The 26,150-nt window shown below is 42.2% G+C and overlaps 1 protein-coding gene across 6 annotated transcripts in view; it reads left to right on the plus strand.

Moving 5' to 3' along the window:
• The first annotated feature begins 11,929 nt into the window (after window positions 1-11,929).
• The window catches only part of jade2 (jade family PHD finger 2), a 156,277-nt gene continuing 142,056 nt past the window's right edge, over window positions 11,930-26,150 (plus strand). For 3 of the 6 annotated variants that reach the window (XM_041193367.1, XM_041193371.1, XM_041193373.1), the window contains exons 1-4: window positions 11,930-12,266; window positions 13,156-13,361; window positions 18,250-18,384; window positions 25,718-25,792. In XM_041193367.1, coding sequence (XP_041049301.1) covers window positions 25,726-25,792 — 67 coding nt within the window. In that variant the 5' untranslated portion in view covers window positions 11,930-12,266; window positions 13,156-13,361; window positions 18,250-18,384; window positions 25,718-25,725. Of the gene's footprint in view, window positions 12,267-12,450; window positions 12,635-13,155; window positions 13,362-18,249; window positions 18,385-25,717; window positions 25,793-26,150 lie in introns of those variants that run through there. The other 3 variants (XM_041193370.1, XM_041193368.1, XM_041193369.1) reach the window with 3 other exon arrangements.

Here is a 26,150-nt window from a genome sequence, read left to right on the forward strand (position 1 = left end):
CACCCACATTCGAGCCCCGAGCACGATTTCACATTGGCTGGCCGTTAATTGAGAGCCTCAGCGCTGCCGGGGTGGGAGTGGGAGAAGCACAAGCGCTGAAGTTTGCGCATGTGTAGGGTTGTGCTCATTGAAAGCTCCCTGAAGGCACAGAGCTGCCTCAGGGAGCTGAAGGATTTAAAAGTTAAAAATAAAGATTTGAAAAATAAGGGAAACATGTCCCCACATGTGACTATGTCACTTGAACAGGGACACGTTAAAAACTAGCTTAAAAATTTTTTACTTTTTTTTATTCACAGTTGGAAACCTCATGTTGCCTGTGGATGAGGTAACACAAAAAATGCAAAGGCCACCTGGCCTATTCGCCCATCAACTGTAAGTTTGTGCAGGCAGCGAAAAATTCAACTTAATTACCAGCTTGAGGGCCTTAATAGGCCTCTTAATTGTTGGTGGGGGTGCTACTGACTCTCTCGCGTGCCCATCAACTGAAATATCGCACAAGTGCGCAATGACATTGGGACGCTTGGGCGTATCAGGCACATGTCCGCACACTGAGCTGAGAGTCCTACCCATGTACACACATTGCGCCTGTTTCAGCTAAACAAAATAAGTGATAGCCATGTGTTGGTTCATTCCTCAGGGGAATGCCTTGACTAATCAGAGTAAAGCTGCCTGGCTTAAATTTCAAACAATGCTTGGCAGTTAACTGTCAACCACCGTTAACTGGTGTATTTTCCATGGCAATGCTTCTACCAATCAGAGTCCATGTGCCAACCAATCAGCACTCTCTCTTTTCATACAGTTGTTTCTTCCCCTGACATTGGTATTCTTGCAATTGTCCTGCTTGGAAGACTAAAGCTTTGACAAAATGTCTTTTTTCAGCAATACTCAAGTCCTGTACTACCAAATGACATTGGAGTAGAAACATATTGTAATAATATTTTGCCTCCCATTCCGCTCATTTTGATGTCAGAATTAAAACTTAAATACTTAAACAATTTGGCAAACAAAATAAATGTGACAGCCTATAAAATTCTATTTTGTAAGAAAAAATGATTAAAGGGTTTAAGGATTGATTCATCATGTCGAACAATCCTTTTGGGTTATTTTAAAATTTAATTTGTAGTGTTTCAAAACTTGAGAATATATAATAATTATTTCCTTACCTGAAGCTTTCTTTGTTTTTCTTCATTGCTGAATGTCAGCGGGATCATGTGCTTCTTTTGTATTCCATGCAGTTGCAGTTACAAAATAAAATAGAATATGAAGTGATTGGGTACTGTCTTCATACAAGAATGTTTGCGATTCTTTTCTCATCTGCTTTCCAAGCACATACCCCAGTGATGATTTGGTCTGCAATAGAACATATCACTCCATTGCAAAAAGCCTCATCCAACCATCTCCTTTTGACATGATGATGGCAAAAATAATACATGGCTCTTTCATTGTGATGTAACCAGTTCCTGTCATTTGACCTGGTATTATTCCTCAAAAGAGAAACAAGGTGATCTCAATTGTGGCTGTACTGGGTAAACTACAACTGGCCTGGGTGTTTGAGAAGAAAATATCAGCTAAGGCTCAAATTCTGCTGTCTAATGATTCCTGCTAGAAAAGGCATATATCTATACGATTAAAAGAACTTCTGGCTTAAATATAAAAAAAAGTCCTAAGGCACTTCACAGAGGTGTAAAAAAAAAGAAATAGAAGCTGGGCCAAAGGTGAAAATATTAGTTGGGGCAGCCAAAAGCTTGGTCAAAGATGAAAGGGGATCTTAAAGGAGAAGAGGGAGGCAGATAGGCGATAGGGTTATAGGGAGTAAATTCCAAACCATGGGCCTGGTGGCTGAAGGCACAGCCGCCAATGGGAGTGAGGGACAGGGCCGGTGAAGGAGCTCGGGAATACAACTGAGGGAAAAACAGTTTCTCATGTTGAAAGTAGACTTGCACATGATAAGTAAACTATCAAACTCAGATTCAATCTCTGTAAACTGTTGAGAATATCTAAAAATTGAAACACAGGGCAGAATTGTCCCAGATTTGCATAAAGTGCAGTAGCGGGCGGGAAAAAGGACATTTTACCCGCCAGCCGCAATGGCGGGTTTCCCTACCGTCTCATACCATTCCCGGCGTGTCCTGCCTCATTAATAATGCATTCCCGGGAAAGATGCCGGCGGCCTCTGATTCACCTACACCGATTCACCTCAGGCCTTCAGTAATCCGGCTGCCAAATTTAAAGGGTGCCCTGCACAGAGCCAGCACTCTCTAAAGGATCAGAAGCTGCTGCAAAGTCATGTTTGCCAAAGGGAGGAAACATGCTGTCCCCAAATTTAGTGGTACCTCCCTCGGGCGCTTACTTCATAGTGTAGGACCACCATGAAGTCCTCTGCCCCTGCTCTGGGCAAAGACTAGCAAGCATGGTCACCAATCCAGCATAGCAGCGTGCCAACACTCTACAAAGAGGACAGCCACCCAATGAGGAAGGAGGATGAATGATCTCCTCTGTTCTGCCAGGATAAGTCACACATCTCATCACTCTCAACTCACACACTCACAAACCCATCAACCATCCACAGGGATCTCACTCACTGCCAGTTTAAGGGACCTCACCATTCACTCTCTCACACACCTTCATCTGCCTTACAGATCATGTCCTCTTCCCATCCATGGCACCACTCAGCACCCACAAATGCCAGGTATCCTTCTCATCTGGCCTGGCAGGACACCCTGCTTACACTCACTCCATCTGTATTCATGCAAACAAACAGGCACACAACAAAAGGGAGAGGTTGCAGACTGGTGGAAGAATGCCTGAATCAATGTCCTCACAGACTTTGAAAATAGAGTCATCCAGTTGGCTGGCTGTGACCTGGACTGTTCCTTTGCTGATAGTGAGGTCAGCAACACTCAACCAAGTGAGGGTTCAGCAGTGCAACGTCCATAAGACAACCATGCAGTGAGTTCCCTTGTTCCGCAGTTCCCTGCCACGCACTAATTGTCTTTTCTTGTTTTCGCAGGCACATCTTGGAAGCAGCCAAGGGGGTCCACACACCAGGTCCTCGATTCAAGCCCCGAAGACACCTCAGAAGAATCTGAAGACTCCCTAAGTGAAGAGCCATCATAGCGCTCACCCACACCCTCCACCAGCGCAGATACACACATCTTGGTGGGACTTAGTTCTAGAGTAGCCTTGGAGTCACAATCTGGTGAGCACATCACACTGCCTGATCCACAGCAGGTAGCGGCAGGGACTTCCCATGTTTCCAGCATTCAGAGGACTGCTGGAAGCCAGAAATCTGCTGAGTCTGAGTCAGATGAGGAGCCTCTGTATTCGGTCATACCTCAGTTGCTGGAGCTGTAAAAGCAAGCACGGGAACATTAGGAAGGGATGCACTCCTCAGATTGCAAGGCATGATGGAGGAGTCCGGCTGCCTTCGTCTGAGGTGATAGCACTGGCATGCCAATACACTGAGGTCAACACTGGTAGGATGGCAGCCACCATGGAGACCTTGGTCCAGGACATCAGTCCTGCACTGCTACGCGGACTGAACTCCATCACTGACATCATAATTGGCCTCCTTCAGTATCAACGCAAGAAGGGTGCAGGCCTGCCCAATCTCACCCCAGCTTCCCCTTCACTTCAAGGTGTCAGCTGGGGCCCTTGAGCACCCATAGGGAGGAGGATCAGCAGGTGCACAGCCTGATGCCATCCAGCCAGGTGACTTCGGGGGTGTCCAGTCCATCCTCTTCCTGAGACCCTAGCAGCTCCAGTTCCACAGGCCGAGGAGGGTGCCACTGCCACACAGCAGGACCCTGAAAGCAGGCTGGGACCCTCCAGGTCTCGGCCTTCCAGAGGATGCCCGCCAAGGTCATCACAGTCAGCAGTGTTAGAATCATATCTTTCAAGACTGAAGTTTTCTTTTATAAAATGGAAGGACATGTTATGACCTGCACATTTGGATGTTAACCTGGGATTTTTTTTTAAAAGTTCATACATTTACCTTGTTATGTTGAGCAGTGTTCGTGTCACTCAGATGTGAAACCTTGGTTCCTGCATAAGATAAAGGCAGGTTCTCAGTCCAGGGCTTCTTCCCTGTGCAGTGTGTAACCTTTAGACCAAAGTGATTGTCCAGCTTCACACTCACTGGACATGTTAGTGATTCCTGCACCTCGATGATGCTTGTCATTACTGCCAGAATGTAGCGGGCAGGTGTCACAGAGTTCCGTCATTCTCTCTGTGTGCTCTCAGTGCCTTTGAGGTGGAGCTGGCCCCCTATCTCTTCAGCATCTGTGACCAGTGACACTGTGCTCTTGAAGGGCTCAGGTGCTGAAGGCGGACAAAGGATCAGGTGCTTTTAAAGTTTCATGGCTGCATCTCCATGATATGACCCTGATCACAGAGTGCAAGTGAGATGTCCTCAGCCAGACAGGACTTAGACAATTACAGAGGCAATGTGAAGATCTATGGAGTGTCCTCACTGCATGTCGTCATCATCCTCCTGGAATCTAGCAACTATTGGGGCCTCTACTGCGTCTTCATGACATAAGCCTGAGCACTGAGGGTATGTGCACTGCCATCAGCCACACAGAAGTCAAATATTCACAGATGCAAGGTGAGGATGTCAGGACTGTCCTCACTGCATCTCATCATCCTCCTCCATGAATCTCGCAGCTGTGAGGGCCTCCTGAGCGCACTTGCCTCATCTGGCCAGTGCAATGGCCTCATTGCCAGCATCCTCGCCTTCAATGACCTCAGCATTGTCACCCCCTTCGACCTCCTCCTTAATGGAGGATACATGCAACTCCTTCATCTCCTCCTCAGCCAGGTCCTACCCCCTTTACAGTGCCAGGTTGTGGAGTGCGCAGCAAGTGAAGATAATGAACGACACCCTCTGGGGACTGTATTGTAGTGGTCCACCGGACCTGTCAAGGCACTGGAACCTCATTTTCAAAATGCCTATTGTTTGCTGCACCAAAGTCTGGGTTGCAGCATGAGCCTCGTTATACCGTTGCTGTGCTGCAGGCTGAGGCCGCCGCATAGGTGTCATCAGCCATGTCCTCTGTGGGTAGCCCTTGTCCTCAAGGAGCCAAACCTGCAGCCTCTCTGGACCCTGGGAGATGTCAGTGATCTGAGACTAAGGATGTAGGAGTCATGAATGCTCCCTGGGGATCATGCACAGACCTGCAGAATGTGTTTGTGGTGGTCGCACACCAGCTGAACATTCAGCGAGTGGAAGCTCTTGTGGTTGATGTAGTTGATTGCTCATTACCATGGAGATTTACGCACCATGAGGGTGCAGTCGATGGCACCCTGCACCTGTGGGAAACCTGAGATCTGCAAAAGTCCCAGCACTCTTGCTTCCTGGCTTTCCTAATCCTGGGAGAAATGTGCAAAGTTTTGTGCATTTGCAAAGATGGCGTCTGTGACCTCCTGGATACACTTGCGCATGGAGGCTTGTGAGATCCCACACTGGTCACCTGTGGAGCCCTGGAAGGTGTCACTGGCGTTAAAATTGAGCGCCACCGTCACTTTCATGGCCACTGGCAGTGGATGTCCTCCATGTCTCCATGGCGCCAAATCCTGCAGCACGTGGCATATTTGACTGACCAGCTCCCTAGACATACGCAGTCTTCAGTAACACTGGTTTTTGGTCATCTGCAGGGATGACAGATGCCGTCTATTGACCCTGGGTCTTGTGATGCACCTATGAGCGATGGCTCACTGTGGATCTTCAGCTGTGTGTGCAGCAGACTCTGCCGCCCCTTCATCTTGAGGGAGGTGCTCATGCAGGAGTGTGCTGGGCACCACTTGGATGGCCAGTGTGTAGTGCGCTAATTGACTTTCCAAAACCCCACCCATTTCTGCCCAACTCCACTTGACTGGTTGGCGGCAACTTTGGCCACTGGACTACATGTTGTTCTCTCAGCTCAGGTACAGATATTCAACTAAGCCACACTGCAGGGCTGGGCCTTTAGCTTGAACCATAATGGATACTGGTCCAAAGCTTAATAAAGACATTGCAAAGGGCTGTGAGCACCTCCATCAGTGACTGCGCCATGGCCACCTTTCACAAGGGGATTGTACAGCTCTAGATGGCCATTTGCTCTGCTGCTCCCTAAAACGCACATTAATTTGCAGCCTGCCCCTGAGGGGAGCATTTGGTGGCACTTTCATGCATTTGCATCGCTTGAGTGGGCAGAAAAGCATCAAAGGCCTGACACCAAGCATGTCAGTGGAGCTGCAGCTGGACAGCCTCAGCTGCAGAAGAATGCTCTCTTTAGACATTTCCAAATGCATGGCCGTTTCCCTCCTCACCCCCCAGACCTGCACCTGCAGCCCCCCACCCCCCCCGGCCTGACCCACACTGGAACCCTTGCTGGGAAAAAGTGACTTGCCTATGCCCCCTGCGAATGTGCAGTGCCTATTCTTTGATGTCCTACGGGCGATGCTCAGGAGCACTTGGCAAGGCTGTGTGCGCTCACCTCCAAACTCCCCTCAAAGTTGAGGCCATCAGGTGCATGTCTTTTAAAGGCAGCTGTGAATCACGCCATCCTGAAGTCAGGCTGACCTGGGCGGTAAATTTGATGTGCCGTGATGATTCTGGCAAGCAGGGCTTATAGTTAGTTGCAAATGACGTTCTCGATGTGCGGCAGTGAGAAACACGGCCCACCATTGACGGGTGGAGCGGACAATTGCAAACCGGTTTCATGATGGCATAAAACCGATTTCTGGCCTTCTCACCATATTGTTTCCCCGCCACCACCCCCCCCACCCCACCTGCTATTATGCCTAACGCCAATGGTGCCGGACAACTGGATGTTGGACAAACAATCTGACAACACAATGGGCAGCGGAAGGATTGAGAGTGGTAATGGACAGCATCAGTATACATGTGGAACCTGATCCCATGGCTTTGGATATAGGTTCCATGGAGAAATATGTAGGTGAGGAAGAGAAGGAGCTGAGGATAAATCCATGGGAGACCCTTGAGGTGACTGTGCATGGGTGTGAAGTAAAGTCCTAGGTAGTGATTCTCTGGTAAGAACAGAAATTAGTGAAGGGGATTGAGAAAAGACATTGGAAGAGGATGGTATAGTCAACCATGTCAAAGGCTGCATAGAGGTTGAGGAGGATGAGGAGGGATGATGCATCACTGTCACAATCATAGAAAATATTTGTGACTTTGATTAGGGAAATTTTGGTGATGCAGAAGGGTTCAAAAATTGATTGGAGAGATTCAAGCAGTGAGGTATAGTAAAGAAAGTGATGGATCTGAGACGCAACTACATGGACAGCAGATGAAATTATTATTGGCTTAGCTGTGGAGCCACCAAGTTGGCAACACTCAAAATAAAAAGCAAAATACTGCCGATGCTGGAAATTTGAAATAAAACAAAAAGTGGTAGAAACACTTGCAGCATCCATGAAGAAGTAATAAAAGTTACGTTAATACTTTAGGTACATGACCCTTTGTCAAAACTGGAAGGTATTACAAATGAACAACTTATTAGGAGAAACGGAGCAAGGGATGAGGGAGCAGGGAAAAAAAACCACATACACAAGAAAACATAGGTGAAAAACAGGAGATGGTTAAATGACAGGAGTGATAATAGCATAAGACAAAATAGATCACGATGAGAGAAATTAGAGAAATAAAAGACATAAAATATCCAAAGGACATGAAAGGTTAATGAAAAATAGCAGAGGGAGGGCAAAGCATGGAAAAACTGGCAATACAGAGCAGCCGCTAGTGGTCTGGAAGAGAAAGGAAGGTTGATCCCAGGGTGCAGGTTATGTTGTTGACCATGTAGTAAAAGGGATCCACATCCTGAGCACTAAACCAGAATTCCCCCCCCATCCTGAAAATGCTGGCAGCTGGTACACCCATCCTACATTATCAGCACTTTCTGCTGTAGAAAAAGTGGGAACTGTGGAGAAGGCCTAAATATAATATTAAGACTAGAAGGCTACAAAGTGCCTATTGAAGAAAGGAGATCCTGTTCCTTAAGCATCAGTTGAGTTTTGCTGGGACAATATAGAACCTCCAATAAGAGGGAGACAAACCACTTTCCTTTGACATTCAACTGCATTACCATTATCAAATCCCCTGCCTTCAGCACTCTGGTGGGTCACAATTGAAAAGTAGAAACTCAACTGAATAGGCAAAGTAAATGCCATGGGTACTAGAGCAGGTCAGAGGCTGGGTATTCTCAGGAGAGTGACACAGCTTTTGACTTTGCAGGTCCTCTCCATGATCTACATAGCACAAGTCAGGAGTGTGATAGAATACTCTCCACTTGGTTGGATGAGTGCAGCTGCGTCAAGAAAGTTGACACCATCCAGGACAAAACAGTCCATTTCATTGGCAGCTCACCCATTAATTGAAACATCTAGCCACTGTACAACTGACATACCATGGTTGAAATGTGTATTATCTATAGAATGCACTGCAGCAACAGCAAGGCTTCTTCATCAACATCTCCCAAACCCACATCTTGCACCACCTAGATGGACAAGCACAGTAGGTGCATGGGAACATTATGTTTTCTACATTCCACTATCATTCCTACGCTGGCTTGGAGACATATTGCCATCACTGGACCAAAGCCCTGGAACTCCGTAACAGCAATGCGGAAGCACTATCACCTTTAGGACTACAGAGGTTCAAGAAGAGGGCCCCCATCACCTATTCTGGCCAACTAAGAATGGGTAATAAATGCCAGCCTTTCCAACAGTGCTAACAACTCCAGAATGAATTTTAAAAGTACGGAGAGGAAAGGGTAGAAGTGGAATGGAGAATTAAAATAACAAGTGACTGGAAGTTCAGCACTGTATTTGTGGACAGAAGTCAGGTGTTCAGCAAACAGCTCACCCTATCTGCTTTTGGAAGAAATACAGGTTAATTACTAGTTTACCCAGAAGAAGTGTTTGAGGCTCTGATTGGTGGTATGTGAAGAGATATATATGAGACAATCATGTGCCAGTGCTGCAGAGAAATGGTCTCATTAATGAGTCTAACAATGAAGCATTTCAGACAAGATGTGTGATAGATGCAACTTTATATATCTATTATTGAATCTTCTGTGTGGTTTGCTCATGGTAAAACAGATGATATGTCGTATTATAATGGTAGGAGCATTATTGCTGCAATTTGGTGAGACTGCACCTGGAGTATTGTGTAGAGTTTCAGCCTCCTTACCTTAGGGAGGATACACTTGCCATAGAGGGAGTGCAGCAAAGGTTCACCAGACCGATCCCTGGGATGGCAGGGTTGTCCTATGAGGAAAGATTGAGGAGACTGGGCCTATATTCTCTAGGGTTTCAAAGAATGAGAGGTGATCTCATTCAAACATACAAAATTCTTATAGGGCTCACCAGGGTGGATGCAGGAAGGATATTTCCCCTGGCTCTGGAGTCTTGAACCAGGGGACATAGTCTCAGAATAAGGGGTAGGCCATTTAGGACTGAGATGAGGAGTTTGTTCTTCACTAACAGGGTAGTGAATCTTTGGAATTCTCCACCCCAGAAGGCTATGGGGGCTCAGTCATTGAGTATGTTGAAGACAGAGATCAAAAGATTTTAAGATATTAAAAGCATCAAGACATATGGGGACAATGTGGGAAAATTGCGTTTAGGTAGAAGATCAGCCATGATCTAATTGAATGGTGGAGCAAGCTCAAGGGGCCAAAGGCTTACTTCTGTTTCTATTTCTTATGTTCCTATGTACAATGTATTATACTGCTGCTAAAATGAAATTGTGACTTTTTGCAGCCAAACAATCTAATTTCTGTTAAGGTGAGAGTGAGGTCAATCAGTGTTCAAATTCATTTTGGTGTGGGAAAAATATAGATCGTAAACTTCTCACAAATTTCAGGTTGTCAGTCAGAATTTTGCATAAATAAGTAGATTGCTTAGGTCAGTCACAAGTTGCATTTAGCATTCTCAGTGTATAAAGGCATTTCATGATGTCAACAAGATTTGCAAGTGATTTGCTTTTCTCCCACTATCTTTTGAGGTTTAATGCAGGAATTTGTATACTGACAGGTATTACAGACAAAATATACACTAGACGTAGTTTTATTCATATATCTTCACTAGTGAATCACCCATGACACTGCTCACAGTAAGTCAGAGAATACAAAGTTTTATCAGTACTGCGGTATTATATTATGAAAAATCACTATATATTATTTTGAAGGCATGTAAATGAAAGTCCTTTTAAGGTAACACAGTCTAATTTTGTTAGTTAACCATTGGGATTGTGTAGCTGACAATTAAGAGGCTGCTACTGTTAGTAAGCACTGAACGAGCCAATTAAGAGGCTGCAGATGCTGGCTTCATTATTCTGTGTTCCTGGGGAGTATCTTTATACCTACCTTTAGGAAAGAACTTACTCTTTGAACTGTGAAACAAAAGGTTGAGTGCAGCATTTGAAGTGTGACGGACAGGAATTGAATGGTACACTGATTCATATTACTATAAAATAAAGATTTATATTGATTTAGATGCTATAATTCATCCTAAAAATGTTGAAAGATGTATCAATATTAAATCACAGCATGCACATTGATAAAAATAAAACACTATCTAGTAACCGGAACTTGGAATTAACTGAACTAATCTGAACCTGCAATTTTGTATGTTGCATATGGAACAGTGGAATATTTGCACTGACAGCATCTTGAAAGATTTTAAGTACAATTGCACATTTCTAATGCAAACATCAGTTCAGCTGGAACATTTAAAATTTTTTTCCTACTAATTGAGGTATTTTTGCTATGTTTGTTTGCTATGTTTGCTATGCAAGTTGTGGTTTCTTTCCTGGAATATACCTATAAAAGTTTGAAAAGAGCATTTTTCAAATACTTGAGTCAACCTGGAGTTTTAGTGAAACTGTATTATCTAAAGAGCATTGTACTGTCTTTTCCCAGGCCATATTGTTAGTTAAAAGCAAAGTCCTTGAATGCCTTATACACAATGAAAAGCAGTTTCTATCAGTGCACTTGAAGGAAAGGGACGCTCCATCTCACTTTCAGCACGCTGAAAACCCCAGGTGATCTAATACTACATAATATTGGAACAAACCATTATTGTGTATATATAATATGCTAGATATATGATAAACCAAAATGCGCAAAAAACTTTTCTACCTTCATGCGAAACCACCTTTGTATTACTCCCTCACTGCATATATTTACAACAAAGCATAAATAGTAACTAAAACTTTCGGAACTTGTTGAGTTTGGAAAATGAAAGAGATACGCAATGGATTCCCATGTTTTCTCGCACGATTGTGATTAGATTTCCATTGTTATCCTGTACATTCATGTTCGGTAATCGTACATTTCACATGATTATAAAACCATTTTCGTATCCACGTTTGGATATGTGTGTGTATATATATATATATATATATAGTCAATATTTAGTTCATAATTGTGAAATTAAACAATTAAAATAACTTCCCCCTCCCCAAAAAGTAGGCATATGCTCACGGGTACACTAGAGTGTGAGGTTGTTGATAACTTTATTTTTTTACTTAACTGCACCTCGGACATTAATATCCAGAGTGGGACCTTACATTCCACATCTGCTAATTGCATCCTGCCGTCAATGGCTTGCGGTATAACGTGGGTCAAAATTCCCACCGTAAAAAGTAAGGTGCTCTGCTTGCAATACCGCTGGGCAATTAATTAAAAAAAATGCATACAGTCGCAAAGAGGGAAAGCTGACAAGTGCTATATGATAAATAAGTGCAAAATAAAAATTTAAAAGGCATGCATTCCCCCCCACCCCTGCCCCCTGCACGACTCCCTTTAGTTTCCCAAGCTGTCTTTGGTGCGTTACAACATTTAAGTAAAAGACGCCGGGTTTGACGCAGGGAGATCTTGTGTTTTTTTCCAAGAGGCAATTTTAAGTACGTCATTAATATGGCGCCAAAAGATTTTGAAGTATGAGCTATTTCGTTGCTAGGTCTTGTAGTGTACGCCCGTGCCAAAAAAGAGGGAAAAAAATCGCCTTGTTTTCCGGAGGTAAATCTCCCAAAGTGAGTCTGCCTCCCGCGATCCGATCTTTTTTTAAAAAAAAAAATTCCACATCCAAATTATCGGGAAGGGATCGTACTGCACACAAAAAAAACAAGGAGGGAAGATTTAAAAAAAATAAGTAGCAAAAAAAAAGCCACAAGATGCAGTTTGCAAAAAAAAAACCCACACCGGATCGGGGCGAGAGGATCAGAAACGCAACAGGACTGCATTAAAGTGATCTGAAAGGTGGGAGTGAGAGAGAAGCGGAGCTGCAAACTGTGTGTGTGTGTGTGTGTGTGTGTGAGAGAGAGAGCGCCCATTGCATTTCATTGGCAGCCATCTCAGCACTGTGTAACTGCATGTTTTTTTTTACAGAGAGAGAGAGAGAGAGGGAGAGGGGGGGGGGGGGGGAGAGTGGGAGAGAGAGATTTAAATGTATTAATGTGCATCGGATCGATGTGCGTTTCCTCCTGCGCCGCTTTTAACATATATCAGCACCATCGCATTCATATTACAACACCATCATCATCACCATCGTGGCCTGAGGACAGTCACCGCAATAAAAAAGAGGCATATAAGATCCGAAGCTAAGCAAGCAAAAAAAAAATTGCATGGTAATTATTATTGATCGTTTATAAGTAGCGAGCTGAGTAACTGTTTTGGGGGGAAATTTGATCTGCACCCCACGCGTGCAAAAATCCTTATTTTTCTTTTACTTTTTTTGGGACCAGAAGTGCAAGGCTCAACTTTTTTTTCTATTATGGATAATATTATATCGCTTGCCTGTGTACCAGTTACTGCAATCCAAGACTCAAAGAATTGTTTACATTTTTTGCACCCCAGCCTGTGAGCAGAGGGGTGCTGTGTGTGTGTGTGTGTTTTTGAGAGGGGGTTGTGTACAGATGTAGATCTCAGGGGTTGGAGAGTGGGGAGGGGAGGGGAGAGAGGGAGGGGGGGCGGAAGGAAAGATGTGCATTTATTTTTACAAAATGCATCGTCTTTATTTAGTTGCATAATTTTGAATTTGCGTGATCCGTGGGGTGTTGGGACAACCGTTTGCAACGTAGGAGCTGTTTTTTTTTAAATAATACGTTTAATAAATGGTGTCTCTCTCTCTCTCTCTGTGTACATGTAGGTTCCTGAGTGCAAGCTGCGCTGCTGACTCTAGGGGGAGTGGCTCTTGTTTATCCCGAATTCGCTGCGCTCAGGTTCACCGGGGGAGGCGTGGCTCCTCAATATCACCCCCTTCCAGCAACAGCAACAGCAACACCCACCGAGAAAAGAGGAGGGAGGGGGGTGGGGGAGAAAGGCAAAAAAAAAGTTGCCGAATTCTACACGCAGGTATAACTTCCAGCACATTTTAAAACTTCATCAACGCAGACTGCCCCCTTTTTAACTGCCTGGATGCACAACTTTATGACAGATGCACACGTGTTGTTGCCTGATGTCGTGTGGCAATCACTTGACCTGTAACTGCATCACGCATTCAGTGAAAGCCCACAGATTGAGGAAGAGGAGGGTCCCTTGACCTAAACTAATCATCTCTCTGCTGGCACCTTTTTTTGGGGGGGTGGGTGTGGTCAAGTATAAAACTTCCATCATCTACATGTGCAAAGAATGCCAACATTAAAACACCAGCTAAAAACTTTTTTTGTGATAGCACTTAAATTCAGTGCAAAGCCAGACCCTGATTATTCACATTCAAAACTAAATTGTACTCCAGGGGGAAAAAATATTCTCACGTTGCAATACAACTTGTTTATAAAGTATTATGCTCTTTTTTAATTGGAAGTGAAAGGTGAAATTTCTAACTTGCAAACATTTTTGTCAGGTAACATGAACACATTTCACACCGTGCCACATCACAGGTGAAATTAGAAGTGATTATAATCCTGGATTTAATTGAAACCTTTAATCTTAAGGATAAAAAAAATTTAGTATTCCATGCAGGCTGTGTCTGCAAATAATGTGGGTCTCAAGCCAGTGAATGAGTTTGTGAAGTTTCTTCTGTGTAGTCAAAGTAGTATGTTTTAAGATTTGTGTCAAAAATATTTTTTTACAAAGTTTATAAATGTGGGAGGGAAATATGACAGTTGTATTGTGGTTCCCCTCCCCCTTTCTTTGAGCATCTCTTGGCTTTGCATCATTTTGCACACTGGTGTTCTTGTGGTTTGTGTATTGTGTTCCTCCCTTGCTTCATTGCTTTGGTGAAGGGCAAAGACATTTTTTTAAAGCTCTGATCACATGTGTGAGTTAAAAGGAAGTGGAAACTCTAGAGGTCAGTATTATGCCTAAAATGACTTCGAGGCGTGACATGAAAGTGGGGTTAACAATGAACTGTCTACAACAATCAGCTACAGTATCCTTTACTAAATCCTTTATTTGTTTATGAGCAGTGAGCTAAAATGAGTCCTTGCAGTCCTTGTCTGTGTACTTGGTCGGTTTTGAAATGAATTGCAGTGGATTGATGGTGTGCAGATAATGCATGAAGTGACATGGTGGCATAATGTGCAGGACTACTGAAGTGCAATAGCCAGATGCAATTTTGATGCCCTATGTAGATTTCCTGAACTAGTTATGTTGTGGGGAAATGTATTGGTATAGGCAAAAAAAAGGTATCGAGGGCCCATACCTGAAACAGGCAGAGAAGGTCCTTTGCTTATGTAAATAGAGGGCCTAACACCCATTTGTGACACCCTTCCATTGCCCAAATGCACCTGGCATTGGGATGGCTATATTGAGGAAAATTTGGTCTACTTTGGCCTAACCAGTGGGACCTTTAGGGTACTGCGACAGGCTGCCACTAAAAAGACGAAACTTTTAAAAAATAATGCCTGAATGTGGAGCTGGGTGGCGGGTTCCATATTCAAATCATGGGCCACTGTTGGCAGTAGCTCATCTTCTCACCTCTGATCGCGACCGTGCTACCTTCCCCTGTAGCAACATCTCGACCTCACTGCCCGTGCGAGTGAATTTCTATCGCAGAGAATTGTTCCAGGGTGGTTTTTGCACACCTCCTAGTGGTGGGTTTTAGACTGATATTGTTGGGAGGCACAAAACATATAGTCCACCTGTTCTTCTGTCCACTATTAATTTTGGCCCGGGGAGCTCAAGATAGAAAGAGATGAAACAAAATGGGATAATTTACCCTCGAATAAAGATAAATCTTTGATTGATGTGAAAGCCAACAAATTAAACTTATACAACTGAGAAAGCAGATGGATTTTAAACAAATCTTGCTTTCTATGTACCAACTTCAATGTCAGTTCTATAATCGGTAGATGAATTGTGTACTGTCAGAGGAGCCTGTAAATGGGATTATTCTAAAACTAAGTGCTAAAGCAGGTAGCTGAGTCTAATTGGAATAAATCTGTTATAATTTTGACCCCTATAATTAAGAACATATTTTGATGACATATTTGCAGTTTAATAAGTCCTTTTACGTGCAAAGACATAAAGACAGATAAAAAATTCTATAATGAGTGTAGCACAACTGCTCAGGCTTCTAAAAAGATTATTATTCGATGTAACTCTGGTAAGTTCACATTTATTGTTTATGCTTAGTGACGTTGAGAAGTTGGTGATAAGCCTTCTATTTGAACCGCTGCTGTCATTGTGCTGTTTCCCCTAGAATGATATTAGGTAGGGAATTCCAGGGTATTGACCTAGAGACAGTGAAGGCAAATTGATATATTTCCAAGTTAAAAATGTGCATGACATGGAGGGGAACTTGGATGTGGTAATAATACACCAAAGATATTGTCCTGCTTTTTGGTGGAGCTTGCAGGGAAGGAAGTAATCCTGCTGAGTTTGTAGATTGCGTCCTATAGATTGGCTGCAATATGTGCATAGGTGCCAGTGATTGAAAATATGGTTGCTGAGTCGGGGGAAGGGACACCGATCCGACAAACTGCTCTGTCCTGGATGGTGCCAAACTTCTTAAGCATTATTGCAGTTGCGCCCATTTGGGTGAGTGGCGACAATTCCATCACACTGTTGACTTGAGCCTTTTAGATGGCGTAGAAGGTTTGAGGGGATTAGAATATGTTTCTTGCAGACTACCTAGCCTCTGCACTCTTTTTAAAGCTACAGTGTTAATAAAGTTCGTTTTAGTTTCTGGTCAATGGTGACCCCCAAACCCCCCTCCCCCAAGAGATTTATAATGTAGGACTCAGTGATGGTGATACAGTTAAAGATCAAGGGGAGGTGGTTAGGCTTTTTTCTTGGAAATGGTCTTTGCCTGGGACTTGTGTGAATCTTACCTGTCACTTGCCAGCGCAAGTCTGAATGTTGTTTGAATGTTGTGTCATTGTTGGAGAAGTGTGAATGGAGCTGAATCATCGATAAATGCCTCATTCCTGATATTATGATGCCTTTGATGAAACTTTTGAAGATGGTGTGACCTACAGTACTAATGAATAATTTTAGCAGCACAATTGGCATCGGACCATTTTCCTTTTATGTCATGTCTCTCTAGCCACTGCAGGGATTTTACCTTTGATCTGTATTGACCAGTTTTGCTCAAACTCCTTGGTGCCATGTTGTACAGAGGTTACTATTAGTTTTTCTCTGGCAGTCAGCTCTTGTGGAAATGTTTCACTCAGGACTGTAATGAGGTCTGGAACCTAGTGGTTCTGGCAGAATCCAGACTGAGCATCATTGAGCAACTGGTGAGTCGGTGGCACTATTGATTACTTCATCCATCACTTTGTTGTTGATTGGTGAAGGCTGATAGGGCAGTATTTGGTTGGGTTATATTTGTTCTTTTTTTGTAGGTCGGACATAGCTGGTTGATTTTCCACATTGTCAGGCACATGCCAATGTCATAGCTGTACTAGAACAGCTTGGCGAGATGAGCAGCTCTTGTGCTTAGGTCTTCAGCACTACTGTACATAGGAGGAGGAGGTTGCAGCCACTGGAGGGCTTTTATTGCTCTTGACACCAGTTTTGTTATGGGTCTTTGTTGCCATGCTCAGTAGAATGTTTTCTTGATGTTCAGAGATTACTGTGAGCTCTCAGATTACAAAATAATGGACTCGTGTCAAAATGTGCATTTTGAGTACTTTTTTTAGTGTTCACTTAACATAAATCTTTTGTAAACTTAATTTCATGCATTCTTACCTCTGCTTACAAAGTTTCAAATGCTGGGAGGGGATGCACAATGTTCTTAATAATCTGTTTTTTCTTCCAAACTAATTCCTGAGTTAAAAGAACTCATATATAAACAGCATAGAACTTGGAAAAGCACTCTCATAAGAATGTGTCAGTTAGAAAATTCCATTAAAATTTAACTTGCTACATCGCCCCAACACTACTGTGCAAGAACAAAATTGAAACTTCAAATTGATTTGTATGTATCATGATACCACTGCAAGTTTTATTCTTTGAATTGCCTACAGGTGTGTTTTACCACATTAGTATATAAGAAATCTGTTGCTGTACAGCTAAATGTGCACTTGAAAGTTTCCAACAGACCATTAATCCCTTTAAGTTTTAGTACTTCAGGGAGGCAGTTTATAATGTGAGTAACTTCATTGACAAAACTGAGCAGTGAAGAGTTCTCTTCCTCTTCCTGTCCAGTACTCCATGGTCAATTACACTATGAAACATATATTGCCTGTTCTCTACTGCAACAAAGTTTTCTTTGCTATGCCCCAACAGTGGGGAAGATATTCTCTGTATATTAAATGGAGCAAATTCATGCATATAGGTAGCTGCTTTAAGGTTTTGTTACACTTAAGACAGAAATGTTTTACCCTTTGTTATTTAAAGCACAAATTCTTAGCGCCCATGCTCCCCCTCGCATCAGGATGACATTTCCATTGCATGATAACCATTCTTGTTGCCTACTTGAGCAAGATTGACAATTTCTGATTATCTCTATTTTGTGTCGTGGGCTCACACGCAAGCTAGTGGAAACTAGTTATGACTGCTGTAAACTCAACTCACTGAGAGATGTTACAGCCAGTAGAGAGAGGAGACTCAATTCAACAGTCCCAGCTGGATTTGAATGCAGGTGCCACAGTTGGAAAAACATTGTGCAGCCCACTACACTACCCACTCCGCAACTTTTTAAAAGATACTTAAGAAAAACAGAAACATCACAAATGTTCTTTCATGATTGCAAAATGAGCATCCTAAAATCACTTATATTTGTGGTGCTTGGACTAGTACTTTTTATTCAGGTTTTGAATGAAGGCAATGTGGTAACATTTCTGTTCATGTTTAGATGCCTTAACACTCATGGAAGCATCTGGTTGATTGAAAATGCAGTTAATATCCGCAATACAAGATGTAGCTACTGGGCAAATAATCTGGGAAAACAAACAAATTCTTTGAAAAGACCAGAAGATTGTATCACAAGGTGAGCATTCCTTCCTAGTTTCTTACTGTATCTGATTATTAACTGGAATTCTTACTCTTCAGCACCTGTGGAATGATTCCCTTATCTTGCTGTTGAAGTGTTCACTAGCTAGATCAATACCTTTGGAAGATTCTTTTTTCTTTATTCTTTCATGGGATGTTGGTATTGCTGGCAGGGCCAGCATTTGTTGCCCATCCTTAATTGCGCTTGAGCTGAGTGACTTGCTAAGCTATTTCTGAGGGCAGTTAAAAGTCAACCACATTGCTGTGAGTCTGGAGTCACATATAGGCCAGACCAGGTATAAGGATGGCAGATTTCCTTCCTTAAATGACAGTGAACCAGATGGGTTTTATGACCACTGAAGATAGTTTTCATGGACACTGTTACTGAGACTAGCTTTATATACCAGATTTATGAATTGAATTTAAATTCCACCAGCTGCCACGGTAGGATTTGAACCCCTGTCCTCCAGAGCATTAGCCTAGGCCTCTGGATTACTAACCCAGTGACATTGCATTATTAAACATTGATTTCTTTCATTACCTCTATCCTTAAGTTTGTTGTCTTACTGTCCTTGTGGCCTCTTTGCAGTGCTCACCAACCTTTTTTGGGATGCTGATGTGCCTTTTGACCCTGTTGGAAGGAGTTTATGTGAGGGTTCCCACAGAATGACCCTTCTGCCCTCAGTTCTGGGAGTTGCTTGGCTTTTACTTGGTTTCAGGCCATGACTGAGGTTGGCAGCACACTGTGCGTGGAATTGCTGTTCACTGTGTGAACCAGTGTTTTGCTGCCCTAAAGCCCTGTGTGCTTTGTAGCAATGCCCCACTGAACTCAAAATTTAAAACAATAAACTCTAAATAAAAGCAAAATATTGTAGATGCTGGAAATTTGAAATAAAAACAAAGTGCTGGAAAAACTCAGCCGTTCTGACAGCATCTGTAGAGAGAGAAACAAGAGTTAACGTTTTGAGTCTAATATGACTCTTCCTCGGAACTCTAAGTGCTGTGTTACAAAGTCTACAAAGTTTATGTTTAAATTTAAGCTTTGATGAAATCTTATGTTTGGTAATTTTAACCCTAGCACATTGTATTAAATGAAAATGCATTCCTGACGCCATAATGAATGGATAATTAAACAGGTAAAAACCTGCAGTGTTGGTGCCATATCACTTGATAATCTACTCAATAGACATGTATTCACTATAAACAACGTTCAGTGCATCAAACCAGCTGTGGAGTGCATAAATTGCAGGGTTGATGAGGAGAGGTTACTTTGTGATGATGTACTATGAAGTATTGTGGACAATATAAGGGAATGGAACAATGCCTTTTATAGGTGAGAAAGGCAAAGCACCACAACACAAGCAGCAGGCGAGTGGAGCAATTCATGCACACTTTCACTTAAGTTTTTGCATGTCCTTGAGGGATGTATAGAGGAAGGTGTTCAGTTGAAGGAAAGTATTTGGGTAAGCAATGAAGGTCACTGTCATATCCATCACACTGATAGACATAGAAATGAATGTCAATTATTGTACATTGCTATTTTGGAGTAAGAGTGTAGGAAGACCTGCTTATTAGAGCTGAGAAAGATTATATTACATAGATAGAATAAACTATACAAATAACAATCTCCTTTGCTGTCTTTAGCTAGCAAGTTTTTTTTTACATTTTATATAGTTTATATACTGCAGTGCAGCATTTCCTTTTTCTCTAAAATTACATCTCAAGTGATACTTATGTTACTTTTAGGCAGAAGATAATATTCAGGAGTCACTACTGTCCCAGGACTGGTGGTGGGTGCAAAGCAAATAAAACCTTTTACCCAGTAAGAGGATATCAAAATTTAATCCTAGGGTGTTTGCTGATGCAGAGTCTGGGAGATACTGAAGTTTATGCAGATGACATGTGATTTGTGTGGTGTACGTACTGTGGCAATGATTTTCATTTTCATCAAGTTCAGGGCATCATGTTTTGCTGTGAGACATGTACTGTCATTGCACAACACCAAGCATGGCAATGGCCACACACTCTTCCTGTGGCTCTTTCTGCAGAAAGACCATAAACTCAGCAGGAATAATCTCGTATTGCAGGACTACCATACACACTTCTGGCACCCTGCACACTTCTTGAAGCACTTTGGAGGACATCAGTTAATTTGCAAGAGTGAACACAGGATGATTCACTGCCTAAGACTGAGGAAGGGATAGGGGTAATTGTTAATGTAGAACTGGATGTGTTGTGCTTTGTCAAGTTGCTTTATAATTTTGACATCAGAGGGCCACTGATGAAACAGAGGATATTTCAAAGGATTAACTGGTGAGCAACTTACTTGCTTCATTGGAGATGATGAAAACTGGATTAGATAGAGTTGTAAATTCCATTATCCCTATGGGCAGAGTTGTGTCTGTTGGTTGCAGTTGAGGAGTATACGGCATTACTGGAAACTGCAAGGAAGTGTGGGCATCTTACAAGAATTCTGGCTCAAACGTACTGAGTTCTGTCAAGATGTATTAGTGACTTTCTGTGGTATGCTTCTCGGTGTGCTAGAGATTCAGAGGCCTAATGCAGAACAAAAGCCTCTACTCACAGATATAAGTGCTTTTGCCTCTGGTAGTGACATAAGTGGAAAGTATAAGAAGAGATAAATGACCCTTAAGTGACAGGAGGAGCACCTCAAAAAATAGAGCTCCACACAGCCAGAGCCAGGCAACTATTGTGGCACAGAGGAAGGTTGTTTTTGATTTACAACAAGTTGAAGTAGGCAGTATGTGGAATCGTAAACATCTTCTCATGATTCTTCCATACCCACTCCTTCCAATACAGCATCATACTGAGCAGTACATGAGAAAGAATGTGGTGCATTTGTGTGTGGTGAGCAACAGGCAGCACAGCATACTTGCACTCTTGTTAATGACAGTAAATGTTGAATAGAGTGAAGTTTTCAGCCAGTGCTTGTTCAAAATACAATTAATGTGAAAATAAAACTGAATTGTTTGGAAAATAAAAAAAAACATCTGGCAATTTTAAAGAAAGCTAGCAAATTTCCTGTGACATTGCTTACAGTGAGGCCAAGGATTTGCTGTTTTGCTTGCCTATAAAATAACTGAATATACTTCAGAAGTGCTTCATTAGCTTTAAAGCACTTGAGGATGTCCCAAGGACAGGAAAATTGCAATATAAATGCAAGTTTTCTTGCTTTTTTTTAACAATAGTTGGGATCTTTATGCTACAGTGGGAATAACATCAGGGCCATGATATGCAGTAAGTAAACAAATTGAATTATGGCTTTTATAATGAGACATTATGTGATTTTTACTGGTGCTTTGAGCATTGAACTACATTATTGTGTGTAAAGAGTAGATAAGTAGCCTTTTTGTATATGTTTCATTTACATGTGTATTTAATTTTCATCCTGCACTACTTGCAAAACTGGAGGATATATAACCAGATGCTAATAAAATGGACCAATTGGAGATTGGAATATGTTGCTTAGGAGTGCCTGGTAGGGCGTACGGTTTAATTGCTCTGATGACAGTCTTAGGCTTTGGTAGCATTTGGTAAGATTCTGGGATTTGATAGAACCAGGGAATGTTCCAAAGTTTTAGGAGAATTGGGGTTATGTCTGTTCATTTAAACACCAAATCTACTATCCTTTAATACACACTTAATGCATGTGCTAGCTACAATGCATAGAGCAAGTTGAACACAGTGTGATTTGGCGGTTTCCGTGCTGCTGAAGCCTGAAAGAATTGTTTTCCAGTCCTTTTAGTTGAAGATGCAGGTCACAGCTGTGGAATGGATGGTGGAATTGTGTAAGCAGACATAAAACAAGTGAGGACAGCATTTAAAAATGTAGTTGACATGGAAGAACAGCTATTCTGATTTCACGCTGCCAGTGGTGAGCCTCATTGCTGGCTCTGTTTATAATGGCCATTCGTTATATTCCCTGCTCGATATTCAGTTCCGTTCACTTCAGTGAATCGAAATAGCAAGCTGAGCGTATGACAGGTGGCCAGTGCAATACCGCCCGCTTAACACTACAGCCCGAGACAAGTTTCTGCTCCAAAATATATCAAATTAAAATTCTATTAATAAGAATGGAGAATGCAGGAAAGAAAGGAAAGTAAGCAGTTGTAAATCTATGTGCAAGTATGAAAGATAGTTAATATGATTGAAAAAAAAACCTCAGACAAAAGTGATTCAGTGTTTCATTTGAGTGTTGCAATGCATAAGGTGAAATCTTCGAGGCAATCTGAAGTTAACAGTTATTTGTTGGAAGTGCCAAACAGGAGGAGAGATGAGACAAAATGAAAAGAGCCAAGGTGCTGAGCAGAAGTTAGGATAGAGTGAATGTGGCAATTAGAGATAGAAGTTATCGTTAGCAATGATAGTGGTTGAATTCTTAATGCATTTGCATGGTGTTGCCATTCTAATGAAGATTGTGAGCTATTAAAAACAACAGTTTAATTGTTAAAATACCAGAGGACTGTCATATGAACGTTAAGAATTTGTCCACAGTTATCATCAATAAAAATTTTTGAGCTTAAGTATTGGGCAGAGATGGTGATGAAGATGAACTTGGAGATGTGACATTGATTCCAAAATATCAGGAGCAGTGACATAATGTATTTTGTCAAAAGATGGGAAAGAAAATAGGTTTTAAAGTCACTCAAGCCATTTCCATGCAATTCTTGCTGACTAGCTTGATAACATTGACAGGAACACAAGGTAACAGATTACATGACAATCATTTCAAATTGGGAATGGGGTGGAGATGTGGTAGGAAGAACAGCTAAAACAGGAAATGAAAAATAACACACAGGAAAGAAAATGAACTAGAGTAAAATAAATAACAACGCAAATAGCAAAATAAAAAATTCTGGTGTATCATTAGTGCTGGAATGGCACTGTGGGTTTATGAGACTTGGAATTCGGGGCAGGACTTGTTTACGCTGGGTTTCCATCCTTTAATGGTTGCACAGTGGAGTGGATCCCCAACCTTCCTGGAATGTGTGTGTTGATACTGCTTGAAGCTTGTTGTAACCAGATGTGGAAGTAGCTACAATTCATGACTTGGGCCCTGAATGTAGCAAGGCTAACTTGAAATAAGAGGTGTACCTGTTGCTGGCCTTGAATTTGAGTTGGAGCCTGGAGAAGCTTTGAAGAGTGATTACTTAATTCACAAGAGAGATTACGGAGCTTTTTTTTCCATTTGCAGCTGGAAGTAGCTGATCTCCTCTCTTCCAGCTTGTGAGTCAGTAATATGACTGGGATATTTTTACCCTCAACTTTGTTAAGAGTTTCTAAGTTAAGCTATGGCATTGTTGGCATTTCCTGATGGAGGACAAGCGGTACAGGATGGATGAAGAAGAGGGAAACACAATATGAGGAAGATAGACCCGAAATATATTTAACTCGCCCCCTTGCAATGAATTAACAGACAAGGTAGACTGTTAAGAAGATCTTAGAAGCTCTGTGTGAGAGAGCTTACTTCACTGAAAATGCTGTTAGGAAGCAGTACCAACACCTGCAACTACATTCATTTGCCTGGATATCTTTCTCAGTGCCTGCGAAAGTTATCAGTGCACTCAATTTTTGGGGCACTGGCTTATTCTAAACAGTAGCAGCAGATCTGTATAACATCACACAGGTTGCCATTTAGATTTACATTTGTCAGGTAACTGGCATATATGTTTAGGGGAGATGGAGAATTCGTCCAGTTTGGCATGATAGCAATATAAGAAGACATTCCAGTTCTATCATGGTGCTGTGTTCCTCAAAGTGCATGGTGCAACAGGTGACATGCATATAGCATTGCAAACTCTCACAATTATCCCCCCTCAACCCTCAACCTTATTAATAGAAAGGGATGTATCATTGTCCAAATCACTTGTAACTAGTTAAAAAGAGGTAACCCCCCCACCCCCCACCACACACACACACACACACACACACACACACACACACACACACACTCTAATGCTAATTGTTACTAGGTAGCATTCGTCCTCAGGAATTCTATTCTCCCCAAGCTCTTCACCAAAAATTGTCATTTGATTGGATGCCTTATAGATGACAAAATGTAACGCATGATGCCTTGGATAATGACAAGTGCCAAGAACAGCAAATGAGGAGTGCTACAAGAAGACACATTCTTCTGTCAGAGTTATAATTTCATCTCAGGTCCCTGTCACTCCCTGACCTCGCAGGCCTATTGAGGCCTGAAAGGGGAACTTTTGTTGCCTTCATGGATTAGGAAGTGTTCAGCAATATGCTCCAGAACATGTATCTCGCATAGCTGTTGCTTGATGTGCCCTGCTGTTCTTTAGCAACATCATTGGAAAGTACATGTATGCTGGTGACACCCAGTTTGATTTCACCTCTTGGTGACTCCGTTGTTGCTAAATTATCAAACTGCCTATCTGATCCCCAGCACTGAATAAGCATTGGTGGCCATGCCTTCCTGCTGACTATGAACTCAGTTGTAGTATGAATCCTGTTTCAGTGTGGTGTTTTACATCCTTGAACATGTTCTTGCCTCCCAAATCCATTTTAATCTTACCTGGAATTCCATGTTTGAATCCCACCAATCAGGTTTCCTGCCACAGTACCGAAACAGCTCTTATCAAAGTCACAAATGACATCCTATCTGACTGTTACAAAGGCCAACTGTCCCTCCTTGGCCTTCTTGATCTGTCTGCAGCCTTAGACACAGTTAACTACATCATTCTTCTCCAGCACTTCCATTGTTCTCCAATTGGATGGGACTGCTCTCACTTGGTTCCATTCCTATCTATCTAATCGTATCAAGAATATCACTTGTAATGGCTTCTCTTCCTGCACCCGCACCATTAGCTTTGATTTATCCTTGCCCCCCTCCTATTCCTCATCAAATGCTGTTCTTTAGCAACATCATTGGAAAGTACATGTATGCTGGTGACACCCAGTTTGATTTCACCTCTCGGCGACTCCGTTGTTGCTAAATTATCAAACTGCCTATCTGATCCCCAGCACTGAATGAGCATTGATGGCCATGCCTTCAGTTTTTTAAGACCTAATATCTGGAATTCCCTCCCTCCACTTCTCCACCTCTCTACCTTGTTTTTCTCCTTTAAGACACTCCTTAAAAATGTACCTCTTTGACCACGCTTTTGGTCATCTGACCTCAAAGGTAGTTTAGTGTCAAATTTTGTTTTATAATGCTCCCATGAAGCACCTCATGATGTTTTATTATGTTAAATGTAAGTTGTTCTTCCAATGCTAACACAAAGCTGTTATTCTGGTAGCATCTTGCAGATGTTGAAATTGATGGAGATTGTTTGTAATTATTGCAGATCTCCGGATGGATAATGAAATAATGAAACGGAGGAAGTTCTCCACCAGCAGTGAGGACTCAGACACCACTGACAGTAAGAACCTCAATTGGTGAACTTTTTGAAAACAGAGTGAATGGTTACAGAAAATGTTTCTAAGAATTGGCGCTCCAAAAATGTTCAGATATGTTTTTAAATCCATGCTGCCATCTAGCAAGACTCTAGTGGATGTGGAAGCTTGCAAATGTACACCTTTTAAGACCAGTCAGAAATTAAAAACAGTTGGTGAATCAGTGAGAATGATTGAGTTTAAATACGCTTGTACTAATGTAGCAAAAATTATGATTTCACTGTGATCTGTGCTAAACAAGGATTTGGATTCAGTCATGAGCCACATTTAATAATTAACACTGTATATCCTGGCATAAAACAAACTAATGTTATTATTATCTTT

Source organism: Carcharodon carcharias, chromosome 8 (genome assembly GCF_017639515.1).
Source record: "Carcharodon carcharias isolate sCarCar2 chromosome 8, sCarCar2.pri, whole genome shotgun sequence".
Classification (NCBI taxonomy): Eukaryota; Metazoa; Chordata; class Chondrichthyes; order Lamniformes; family Lamnidae; genus Carcharodon; species Carcharodon carcharias.